Source organism: Sinocyclocheilus anshuiensis, unplaced genomic scaffold (genome assembly GCF_001515605.1).
Source record: "Sinocyclocheilus anshuiensis isolate Anshui unplaced genomic scaffold, SAMN03320099.WGS_v1.1 scaffold4098, whole genome shotgun sequence".
In the NCBI taxonomy this organism is placed as follows: Eukaryota; Metazoa; Chordata; class Actinopteri; order Cypriniformes; family Cyprinidae; genus Sinocyclocheilus; species Sinocyclocheilus anshuiensis.
The window spans coordinates 51,504-64,736 of NW_015549562.1; the positions used below are offsets into that span (position 1 = coordinate 51,504).

Here is a 13,233-nt window from a genome sequence, read left to right on the forward strand (position 1 = left end):
TGTGTGTGTGTGTGTGAATCCACAAAACTGGAAGACTTTCCAAATGTATAAGTGGTAGTATTTTTATGAATGAAAACTTTAAAAGGGTAAAAGAAGAATAAGGGAAAATAATAAATTATGAATAATATACTGCCATTGTGTGAATGTAATCAATAAAAAGTCATTTTAGTCTGACTATGGGTGTTTTAAAGTGTAATATAATGTAATTACAACAACTTTGTTTTTTTTGTGGAAGACTTCTCTCTTTATCAAAGATATCTCATGTCAAGGTGTTCTAGGTTCTTTATTGGTCAAAACAACAAAGCCGAGATGCCTGCAGAACATCTGACCGTCTCACTCACAAATTACACTTTTATACACTTTTTTTTAACAATGATCTCATTGCAGGTGTTGTCCTCATCTTCTCTTTCTGGAATTTCTCCAGTTCTCCTGCCAGTTATTGCATTATTCTGCTCACTTGTTTGTAATAGTGGCATCCTCCCAGCCAGTTTGTTTGTTTTTAAAGATTCAACAACATTAGAGAGACTGATTGAGACGAATACATAATAACTGCGTAAACTGTCAACTTAAAATATTATATATGAAAGATAATTGTAATATAATTACAAGTACTGATTAAAAATAATCTAATTACATAATCCAGATTACATGTAATCAGTGAGTTACTAACTATCCTATACTATACTTTAGAGCAAATTAAACACAAATAAACAGAGCAGTGCTAGAATGAATGGCATTTGAACAGTTGCATGTGCAGATTTAGTGTACAGTGGTTTGATGAGGATGGAGATTAGAGTCCAGGCTGATGAAGGTCTTCTTTCCTGCACTCAGAGATGGGCAGTGTTTTAATTAAATGTATTTAAAATATGTATTTAATTACTTTTGAGTATTTTGTCATTTGTATTTTGCTGGACAAAAAATTTAATGTAATTTGTAATTAAATACTTTGAGAGACAGTATTTTGTATTTGAAATACTTAAAATACTTAATCAAGTAGGTCATTTTATTCTCAGATAATACAATAACTTTCTTCACCTGTGTTAACAGTACTGCCAGCTATAGCCTATCACGGTTTTTGGCTGATGCAAGGGAATCATATGACATCCAGTTGGATCCCTAATTAATGACAAAATATCCATTTTGGGGTGAACTATCACATTCATCCATGGCTCCTTCCATCTGGAGAAGAAAAAAAACTAAAAATCAATGAAAGAAGCTGTTTTGGTGCTGTGCAAACAGGCTAAGTATGTACTAAAATATATTCTATCAGATATTGCTCACTGAATGTTATTACATGATAGAAGGAAAAGCTGTGCTGCTCTAGAACTTTGCTTGCTAGCTAAAGTTAGCTACTTGTTTCTATGGACAAAATGAAAATTTTAAAGGGGCTTTATGAAAGCATTTTCAAGTATTAATTGCTTTTTATTGCAAATGTGTGAACAGCATGTAACGAAACTTAAAAAATTAGAGCCAGTAGACTAATTTTTATGTGAAGGTTTCGCAAGGAAAATCCAAGGGAGACGATCATAACAGTGTAACTTTAACTAGACAAGTAAAGTTTGTGAACAAACTTTGAAGTTGGCTTGAGAAAGCCTATTTGAAGTGGTTTAAAAACTTGTAGTTTGAAGGTGTTCAGTTGAAGAAGTAGATAGATAGATAGATAGATAGATAGATAGATGCTAGGGTTCTCAGGGTGGTTGCTAGGGTACTTAAAGTGGTTGCTAGGGCGGTTGCTATGGTGCCCGGGGTGGTTGCTAGGGTACTTGCCCTAGCAACCAACTCAAGTACCCTAGCAACCGCATAGTAACACCCTAGCAACCACCCTGAGTACCCTAGCAACCGCATATCAGCACCGTAGCAACCACGGTGGTTGCTAGGGTACTTGGGGTGGTTGCTGGGGCGGTTGCTGGGGCGGTTGCTATGGTACCCGGGGTGATTGCTAGGGTGCTGCTATGCGGTTGCTAGGGTACTCGGGGTGGTTGCTATGCGGTTGCTAGGGTACTTGAGTTGGTTGCTAGGGCGGTTGCTAAGGTACTCGGGGCGGTTGCTAGGGTGTTGCTATGTGGTTGCTATGGTACTTGGGGTGGTTGCTAGGGTTCCCGGGGTGGTTGCTAGGGTGCTGCAACGTGTGAAAAGACAGTATAAATTATTATAATCTGTAATTATGTCCCCACTGGATGCAACAAATGCCTCGTTTATAATGGGTTTTAATGTTTTTGTCTCATCGCTCCGGCCGGACAGGGCATCATCACAGTATGGTGAGGGGCATAACATTTCCGACACACGCTTGAGGTATTCGGCCAATCACAACGCACTGGATAGCTGGCCAATCAGAGCACACCTCGCTTTTCAGAACGATGAGCTTTGTAAAAATCGACGCGTTTCAGAAAGGCGGGGCATAGAGGAGAAACAATAATGTACAGTATGTGGAAAATAATGTGTTTTTTGAACCTTAAACCGCATAAACACTTCATTACACCAAATACACAAAATAATGTTCTTTTTAGCAGCATCATGACCCCTTTAAAACTGAAAAAGAAACGCAAAAAATCCCAGCTCTATTAAAACTTAAAAGTGCCTGTTCTGCCCAAAGGATGCATTTTTGGACTCGTGCGACCTGATCTAACAGCAGTGTGAAAACGCGTGCGTGTTCGCATCATCAGCGCTCGTCTCGAGCTCACGGGCTTTAAGACCCGGCGATCTACCGGAGGCTCGGGTTTCGAGGGGAATATCGCTGAACTACCCTTGGGAAAACCCAGGAATTCACGGAGCAGAAACTCCGCAGGAAAACACGCCTCCTGCTGCCAGCGCGATTACATCATCATGACGCTCGCGTTTGATCTCTTGCCTTTACATCGCGCTGGACGCGTCTCTGCGTTCTCTCATTATCTCGTCATTGTGGGTCGGTCTGTACTCATTAGACTCGGACAGCTGTTCTGCACTGACATAAGCGCAAACTTTTAAAGCATGCTGTTAACATCTCGAGACCCCCGCGGCGCGTCGCGCTGGTTTTAACGCGTCCTGCATCAAATGCCCCTAAAACGCGTTTTCTGTCTTCTAACAACATACTAACGTTACTGTTTAAAAACAAACAGAAACACGCACGCCTTTAGCGACGATCATAACGCGCGTTTGAGGCTCATCCCTTGAGCATAATTACAAATCACGAAACCTAAAATGCCAAAGCTCGCGCATGACGCTGCAGCACTGACACCACGCCTCCAGCAGCAGAGTGTTTCTTTGAAACGGCGGCTCTTACAGTAAAGCGCTTCCGGCCGCGGGCGCCCTCTAGCGGCGCAGCTCGCGCTCATTTCCCGGAAAGCCGCTGACCTCTCTGATGGCCCGAACCCTGACACCCTTTATACTGTATTCATAACACACTCAAATAACTCATCTGTAGAAGGAAAACGCATTCGTTATATTTACATTCACAGTGGGTAGAGCTTTCATGAACTAAACATTGCTGCTGGTGTCAGATTTATTTGCATAAAAGAGATACATATGATGCATATCCCCATACAGGGTTAATTCAGGTTAAGTGGCACGGCACGGGTTAAAGTCTCCCAATTTACCTGAATTCACCGTATATATGTGAAGTGAATGGTATAAACAACAACAACAACAACAACAATAATAATAATAATAATTATTATTATTATTATTATTATTAGGGATTAATTCTGTCAACCTATTATTATTGTTGTTGTTGTTGTTGATTGTCGTGGTAATAACACATGAATATATGTTTGTGTGTGGGTGTGTGTGTGTGTGTGATATTCTGTGGTGGCATGTTGAGGGTGTGTGTGTGTGTGTGTGTGTGTGTGTGTGTGTGTGTTTATCCAAACTGAAAGTCTTCCGCACGTAGCCCTTCTATCTCATAACAGCATGATTTCTCGGAAATCAGCCTGGCGAAGCTGAAGAGCGGCTGCTCTCCGTGCGCATGCGCGTCTTGCCCACACCAGCGCTATATATTCGCGTCGCGCCGCTTCTTCTGTACAGTAAGCGCGAGCTGATCCAGACAGAGCTTCAGCTGTAGTTCTGAGAGTGGATTGACGCCTTTTACAGGACGTACTCTTTTTGCAGTTTTCTGATTTGGATACAACATCGGATTATACTGTAAGTGTCTATGATAATATGAAACGTTTTATTGCATTTAATATTATTATTGCATTTATGCGTAGAACTGGTTCGCTGCACTTGTAGACGAGTGTTGATTTACTGGTTAAATAAATAACGTGATACGCTGATTATTTCGATTGTTAATAATTAATGCAACAGGCGGCAACAATGTTGCAAAACAACAACAGCATCAAAAGTTACTTTTCAATTTGCTTTGATGTATTTTTGCTTAGCTGTAGAACTGACTGAGCAAACCACAAGAATATGTGATCAAATAAATATTTAGTAAAGATTGAGAATTTGCATAGTGAAATTTGTCGGAGAAGAAAAACAAAGCGCCGTTTCCTGGTCATGAACTTGTCAAAGCGCCTCCCTCCAGATGCACAGCGAGTAAACCAGCTTCTGTCTGCTTCTACAGAAACATGCCTGTGTCCCGAATGCGCATGCGACCCTGGCTGGAGGGCAAAATCGACTCCAACACCATCGCTGGACTCATGTGGGTCAACAAGGTAAAGAAATATGATCATCTACTCACAACCATCCAGATAACCATCTGGAGACAGCAGCAGTGTTCTAATGGATCTGCAATGCTTTCAGGAGGAGAACATGTTCTCCATCCCGTGGAAACACGCGGCTCGGCACGGCTGGCAGGTGGATAAAGATGCCTGTCTGTTCAAGCAGTGGGCCATTCACACAGGTGAGCGATCACTCGAGCGCACACGTCTGAGATCACAGTCCACCACAGGTGCGCTCACACTGCTGCTTGTGTTCCTCAGGTAAATACAAGGAGGGAGAGACCCAGCCCGACCCCAAGACCTGGAAAGCCAACTTCCGCTGTGCCATGAACTCGCTCCCCGACATCGAAGAGGTGAAGGACAAGAGCATCAACAAAGGCTGCGGCGCGGTGAGAGTCTACCGCATGCTGGCCGCCATCACCAAGAAGAAAGTCAAGAGATGCAAGAGCCGCGACAGCCGCAAACGCAAGGTAAGGCGAGCATGTGCGAGCGAGTCTGGAGCGCAGGTGCTCGATTTGGCACACATCCAATCTGTACGACTGCAGCACTAAAAATGTCTGTTTGTGTCGCTCAGGTCAAGATGGAGGAGATTGATGCCCACGAGATGCACTCAGAAATGACCCAGGAGAACACCATCGACAGCACTGTGAATCTAAGTAAGGGTTTTCAGATTTGACCAGACTAGGCAGGTGAGATAGATGTTCACCACGGAGGTGATATTCATCACATGTTTCCTTTCCCCCCGAAGGCACCGCCAGCCCCTCCAGTGACACCCCCGCATATGAGGTCGAAATCGCAGACTGTCCTGAAGACCTGTACACCAGCAAGTTCCAGGTGTCTCCGGTGCACTCCACAGGTAACAGAAGCTCACGTCTTACTTCATGAAGTTGCTGAGGCACGGCTGGTACTCATTGTGTGTTTTCTCCATCTTTCCACCTTCAGACTTGGAGGAGAACGAAGCTATCTTTGAGGTGAGTTTCACAGTTGCTCTTTGTCCTTTGTGCGTTTTCATTGACAGGAATACCCCGTCCTGATTTTGGCTCATTGCTGATTGACTGAAATAAAAGAAGCAAAACCCAGTCACTTACAAGTTCTGTGTTTTGCTCTTGCAGCTCACACGGCAATTGGAACGTGAAAGTACGCAGTGGCTGCAGAACAATTTCATTGGAAAGGGGTTCCTGGCCAATGAAGTAGCCACAACAGAATCTCTGAGTCCAGAGAGCCAGTGGAGCAAAAGCTCAGGTAATTGTTGCGTGAGCAGCTTAGACAAGCCTGAAACGCTCCGATGTCTTTTCTGAAGTGAGCAGAAACTCAAGTGTTTGTTTCTGTCCTGTTGCTGCAGGAGAAGAGCTTGAGTTTCGGCTCTACACTGAACTGACCCCAGACCTGCGTGACGACTCTCTCTGCACCTACACAGATCTGTGGAACAGCAGCTCCATGCCACAGACCATGTGTCCCCTCTGAGAGCACTCGTCTCGCACCTCGTGGACAATGGACTCCATTCCACACTCAACCTCGTACCTCAGTCTCAATCGTTCATATGTCTGCTGTTGGACTCTCACGATCCTCGCTTCGTCGTGGTCAGAAACGACCTGGTTTGTGTAAAGTGTGATGTGGTTTCACTGAAGGATCTTCCAGAACCGAAACTAGACAGATTGTGGCTTTCCTTCCAGTTGTACAGTTTTGTGACCGTGTAATCACATGTAATGTGAATTGGACTGATTCCGTTATGTGCTCATCATGTCAGGGGTTTCTTATATCTTCATATAACACATGTATCAGATGAAGCTGTTAGTCTGAGTTTGGAAAGGGGTTCTTCACTGTATATACTGTAAATATTTATTTGTAATAAAAAACAAAATGCATTTATTTGCTGTTCGTGTTATGGTTTCTTGAGAGGGATTTTTGTTTTGCTCATTCATTTAAATTAAACTCATTTCAGCTAGTCGCCAAGCAACGTTTTTTATTTTCATTTAGTCTAAACATAGTTTGATGTACTAAAATAATTAGAGCCGAAAATTAAATAAACATTAAAAATAAACAAAACTAATACGCATGACAAAAACACAACAAAATGACCAAAGCTTTAACTAAAATTAAAATGAATACTAATTCATAATATTAATATAAAGTATAATAGCGTCTCAGTGATTATTTCTTAAAAGAGATGGCATAATCAAATTTATAAAACACTCATTGCAAACATATTGAAAAACAAAATTGGTTACATCTAAATTAACTGGTTTTATTCAAGTCAAGAAAATATTATTTAACATCACTGAATCAATCTAAATACACTAATTGATGCAAACTAAATCAGGCAGAAATCACGTTTTTACAGTGCAGACAGAAAGCAGCCGTAATTTTCCCTTCAAAGGATTAGTTCACCCAAAATGACAATCTTGCCATCATTTACACACCCTCATTTCAACACAAAATAAAATATTTAAACTGTGTTTAGCTGCTGGCCTCACAAAGGACATAAAGTGATTGTAAAGTAATTTATGTAACTCTAGTGGTTTAATCTTCTGAATGACAGTAAGTCATGTGACACACAAGAACCAATGAGGCTTGATGTTATTGACACATTGCCATATTTGATCTGGCCTCACCTTGTGTGCTTAATTATACTGAATGTGCACTTGCCGTGTACTTCATATCTTTAAAGTATATATTTTTTTAAAAACTACTTGCACATAACGTAATATTAATGAAATAAAAGGCCACTTAGTGAACTCAATTTCATGTACACTTAAAAAGTGCACTTTTAACTTTTTAATTAAAGTACATTTGAAATCATTGTTTTAATAATCTTGTGTCGTGCTTTTAAGAAGTGCACTTATTCTGATGTGTTGACTATATATATATATATAAACATTTAAACACATGATATTTACATTTCAACAAAAATGACATTAAAGTCACCTTTATTTCTACAGTGCTTTATAGATAGTGTCAAAGCAGATCAACAGGAGAATAACAGAATCACTGACGGAAACTCAGATCAGAGTCTGCTGTAAATCAGTCATTATTCAGATCAATAACAGCAATGTCTTGATTCATCTGAGTGTTGATTCAGTTCAGTTGGATGTTGAGAGACGTGATTGAGCTGTAGAGCAGCTACTAACCAAATAACCAAACTCCATCAGGTGACAGAAATGGAGAAAGCCGGCTCAGAAAGCGCTTCTCCTCTGGTCTAAGTGATATTGATCGAGGTTCGTTAAACTGGCATTCATTGGGAGAGGAAGAGCTGTGGTCTGTTCATCAGGATGAAATATGAAAGCAGCAAATGGCCAGCTTATCAATAACACCATGAACATCCTTAATGCCACTGATAAACCAGTCATAGGAGTATATTATAATTTACCAGAAATGCTTGTCAGTACATTCAGCAGTATTTTAACCATATTTCAAAGACATTAGAAGTAATTAAGAAATTACTGAATTGTACTGAGGTCCTACTTTAGCGGGTCTTTAAGCTCAACTAATAGCATTTAATATTCATTTCATCTTCAGTATCTGAAATGTCATATTCAGTTCACACTTAAAGGGGACATCGGATGCCCATTTTCCACAAGTTGGTGTGATTCTTTAGGGTCTTCATGAAATGTCTGTAATATACTTACGTTGGGCAAATCGTGGCCTAATGGTTAGAGAGTTGGACTCGTAACCCAAAGGTTGCAGGTTCGAGTCTCGTACTGGCAGGGAGAGCTCTAATTCCAAGTATGGGTCACCATACTTGGCCTCACGTCACTTTCACTTTTTTTTTTAATTCCTCAATGGTCGTGTAAAACAACACTCTTTTTACCTTGTTAAAAACAGCTCTGTTCGCAGCGAGCCGTTTCGGTGCATGTCTCTTTAAATGCTAATGAGCTCTGCTCGCCCCGCCCCTCTCTTCCGTGGCGACATGCAAATAATCATAAAAAATATAAAGTGTGAGACTTACTGCAGCTGGATCACGAACAGTGGGTACTGATCCATCCTTGAGCTTTAACTTTTGATCAAAACCTGCTTTGAATCATCCCTCGTTCAGAAAGCAGTCTGGAGTAAAATGATTTGCGCAGACATAAATGAATTTAGGTGTGTTCAGTGGCGCATTACCATCAAAACAAAAGTAATGGCTCTGATGTCGGGAGAAAATGAAAACTCATGTTCACTTTTACACCTGCATTGCTTCCGAGTCATTGTCGTCGCTGCAGGCAGCTGCTTGAGCGTACAACAGGCTGAGGGTGGAGTTATGCTAATACGGGACGGTCCGTCAGCGGCTGTGGGCGGGGCTTGAGCATTATGACGTCATACTGCTCTGAAAATCAAAACGCTTGATAATTGAGACTGTATAGGTTTTTTAGGGAATAATAATTAAAAAAAGAGCGAATGGATTTTTAGGGTGGTTGTGTCCACACACTGCTAAGACACATTTTATGCAAACAGCATCTAAAAGTGAATTTTGCATCTGATGTCCCCTTTAAGTATATAAATTAACACTTTAGTTTAGGGACCAGTTCTCACTATTAACTAGCATGCATATTACTAGCATACTGGCTGTTTATTAGCACTAATACAGCACATATTAATGCACGAGCATATTTCAGATCCCTTAATCCGACCCAATACCTAAACTACCTTACTAACTATTAATAAGCAGCAAATTAGGAGTTTATTGAGGCCAATGTAGTAGTTAATAGTGAGAACTGGTCTCCAAACTAAAGTGTGACCGTATATTGTTCTGAGGTATATTATTAAAGTGCTCTTTTTAAAGCATACTTCATTTTCAGAAGGGGCTGTAAACATGAGCTGATTTGAGAGTAGTTAAGTGATCAGATTTCACTCGGTTTGTTGTGTAAAGTGATCGAATGGCTTCAGAACAGTCTGCTGGAGTTGTACGATCACTTTTACACCACATTTATGTTCTTTTTGGTGCTTGAAACTTTAGACCCCGCTGACTATTATTGTACTGACTCTTTAACAAATCTTCCTCGTTCCACAGAAGAAAGACAATCGTACGAGTTTGGAACTGAAACCAAGATTCTGCTTCATTCATGTCAACCTGATGTGGAGCAGCAAAACATGAAAAACATGCATCGCTCTTCCTCCGTCTTAGAAAGTTAACCGCTGCATTTCTGTTATAGTGAAATTTGGAGAATTCCAAGCATTATTCAGTGAGGAAAGCATTTTATTATTTCTTTGTTCAGGCAAGAGAATAAAGAACATTACAGCCGAATCCCTTCATATGGATCAATACGTTTCTTGCAATAATGCAATAAAGAAAACACATTAAACAAGTGACTAGTGTTGAAAAACATAACCGCTACAGAGCCGAGTAAACGGATATTCAAGAAAACATCCTTTTAAACCAATGAAGCAGTCCTGTGATGAAGTGCTTGTATGAGTCCCAGTGTTCATTAGTAATTAGTTGATGAACGTCGTAGCTTGAGAGATATGTTTCTGAGCCGGTCTTCACAGCACAGCAGGTTTCACACAGCACACAGCTCCCTGCATTACATCTTGCTCTGAAACACAAAGGAAAGAGGAAGTGTGATGAAAGCAGCAGGTGAGCCGTTTCCTCTAACTGAACGCTCACGTTGACTGTGTTTGACGGAGAATGTGTGATTTATGGACACTCGTGTTATACATCACAGATCAGAACCTTCTCTGCTTGTTTTCTTCTTGAAGAAATACCTTCTCTCAGACAGTTTTAGGCTCGTAAGACGGCATGCCGGCGACTAACCCACTGACATTTCACTCAGTGATTTTATCAGCTGTTGATTGCAAGACAAGCTAATTTTACAGTAAAATACCTAGACCTCAAACTGTTGTTCTGCCACATGTTACCCGAATTAAAGCCTGCTAGAGCTCTGAGCTCGTCATCTTTAATGCAGGACTGTGTTCTCTGCAAACCGGCTGTGCACACACTTTCATAGAGATGAGCATGTGTTTCATATCGAATTACCTGTAATCATTTACTATAATAGTTAGAACATTTCACCAACATCATGCATGCATCATCTCTGAAGGCCAGGGACTAATTTCTCTATATATTTGCATGAATAACAGTCAACGGTCAAAACAAACAAAACAAAAAAAAAAATCAGCAAAATAAACCTTTAAAGTAGGCGTGAAATAGCCATTATAATTAATAATTAATTAAATTATTTAATTAAAAAAATAATAATAATGTGCATGGAGAAATCATTTATAATAACCACAGCAATATTCTATTAAAAATATTGGCAATTATTAATCAAATGGTGAATTTAACAATTGCTGAGAACAATTAAAGCAATAGTCAAAATTATTTTAAAATGGAACAGTTTAAAGTAGATAAATCGTTTTAGACTGGGTTCGACTGTGAGAATATGAATGATGGACACATGAGAGATTTGTGTGTTGAAGTAATGTTTATGTCTTGTAGCTGTTAAAGGGATAGTTCACACTAAAATCATCATTTATTCGTGTCCTCAAGAAGATGTTTTGAGAAATGTCTCAGTGTTCAGTGTTGTTTGGAGTCCAGTGTTTTTCTAAATGTCTTCAGAAGAAAGAAAGTCACACAGATTAGAATGATACGAGAGTAAACGATGACTGTCCCATCAAAGTGTCATGAATCTGCTCAGATTGGATATTTACGAGCACAGAGTCAATGAAACACAGTTAGCGGCCAACCATTAGTGCACACAGAAACATAATTATTGAAACGTGAGGAGTGATGTACGCTTAGAGAGAAATCAAGACATGACGTTCTGTCCATTCATCTCGCACCACTGAATCCACGTTATATTTAGTTCAATATATTTATGTCCAGTTAACTAAAACTAAAACCCTATTTTTGTTCCTTGAAATATAAAATAAAATATTAAACTTATTTTATTTCAGCTAGGTGCCAAGCAACATTTCTCATTTTTAATTTAGTTTAAATGTAGTTTGATGTAGTAAAATAATTAAAATGACTAAAAACTATACAGACGAAAAATTCAAAACATTAAAACAACTATAATAGTGTCTCAGTGATACTAAAATAGCACTTAAACTCACTGGCTCGGGTTCAGATATACAGACTGTTGAACTGACAGTTTACACTGAGAGAAGGACAAAATGACGGATTCGACTTGTTCATCTGTGTGGAATATGAATGAATATGTGTGCAGGAATATTGTGCTAATATCAACACTCCTGTCCTGAAGACGTTTACATGCTGCATTTGTCTGATTACATAAAAGCACTCGAGCGGATCCTTCTTTTTGAAGCTCTTGTTATCTTGGCACAGGCTTCAGATGGTTGTTCTTTGTGTTTCTATTGAACTGCTTGTCACAACATATAGAAGCTGTAGGTTTTTCAGGTCAGGGAAGAAAATCGACCGTCTGAATGCGATTAAAGCACTGGACTCATCAGGCCGGTCTAGCAGCCAAACACACACACGTGACTGAAGCAAAATACATGACTGCTGAATAACACATTATGTAAGAATTCATGCATCCAAAAACATCTGGGCCACTGGAGCAGCGCTGCGGTCAGATCTGTCCTCAGATCAGTTCTTAGTCAAAAACCCTAACCCTACTCTGAGCCCGACCTTGACCCTGAGTCTGACCTAGCAGCTCCAGAGTGACACACAAACCACCAGTCAATCAAAACAGTAAACAGGAGAAACAAAAACTGACAAGCAGTGAATTTTCATTCATCTGTCAATCATGAACATACCTCTGACGTTACTCTGACGTTATGAGTATATGAAGTATGCATATATATATGGATTAGTTTCAGCTTTTTTCTTCTCTAGATGTTAACTGAGTGACTAGCATGTTGTTAGCATGGCTAACAAGTGACTAGAATGTCGCTAGCATGTTTCTAGCATGATTAGCATGTTACTAGCATGTTTGTTAACATGATTAGCAAAGGTAACTAGCATGTTGCTTGCATGATTAGCAAGTTACTAGCCTGTCGTTAGCATGTTTCTAGTGTGATTAGCATGTTACTAACATGTTGCTAGCATGATTAGCATGCTTCTAGCATGTTGTTAGTATGTTTCTAGCATGATTAACATGTTGTTAGGATCAGGGACAGATTTACGTATGGGCCTACCGGCCACACACACACACACACACACACACACACACACACTCACACACACACACCCCAGTCAACAATTTGATCTCACAATGATGTCACCATGAGCTCACACGATTCTCATGGTGTGGTCACAATGTGTGTGTCACAGTGAGCTAAAAGTGTAACCACACAGCGCACTCACTGTGCGCTCATACTATGTAGCCTGTTGCTAGCATGATTAGCAAGTGACTAGCATGTTGCCAACATGATTAGCAAGTGACTAGCATGTTTGATAGCATGATTAACAAGTGAATAGCATGATTAGCAAGTTACTAGCATGTCTTTAACATGTTTCTAGCATGTTGCTAGCATGAATAGCAAGTTACTAGCATGTTGTTAGCATGATTAAAAAGTGACTAGCATTGTCGCTATCATGTTGTTAGCATGATTAGCAAGTGACTAGCATGTTGCTAGCATGATTATCAAATGACTAGCCTGTTGCTAGCATGACTAGCAAGTTACTAGCATGTCATTATCATGTTTCTTTCTAGCATGATTA

The 13,233-nt window shown here is 40.1% G+C and overlaps 1 protein-coding gene across 1 annotated transcript; it reads left to right on the forward strand.

Annotated features, from left to right (window-relative positions):
• The first annotated feature begins 3,989 nt into the window (after positions 1–3,989).
• On the forward strand, positions 3,990–6,499 carry irf1b (interferon regulatory factor 1b). The gene is made up of 9 exons (XM_016445223.1): positions 3,990–4,116; positions 4,538–4,628; positions 4,717–4,816; positions 4,896–5,104; positions 5,209–5,290; positions 5,383–5,490; positions 5,577–5,605; positions 5,747–5,876; positions 5,977–6,499. The coding sequence occupies exons 2-9, from the start codon at positions 4,542–4,544 to the stop codon at positions 6,096–6,098; spliced, it is 867 nt and encodes a 288-aa protein (XP_016300709.1). The 5' UTR covers positions 3,990–4,116; positions 4,538–4,541; the 3' UTR covers positions 6,099–6,499.
• Positions 6,500–13,233: the final 6,734 nt, after the last annotated feature.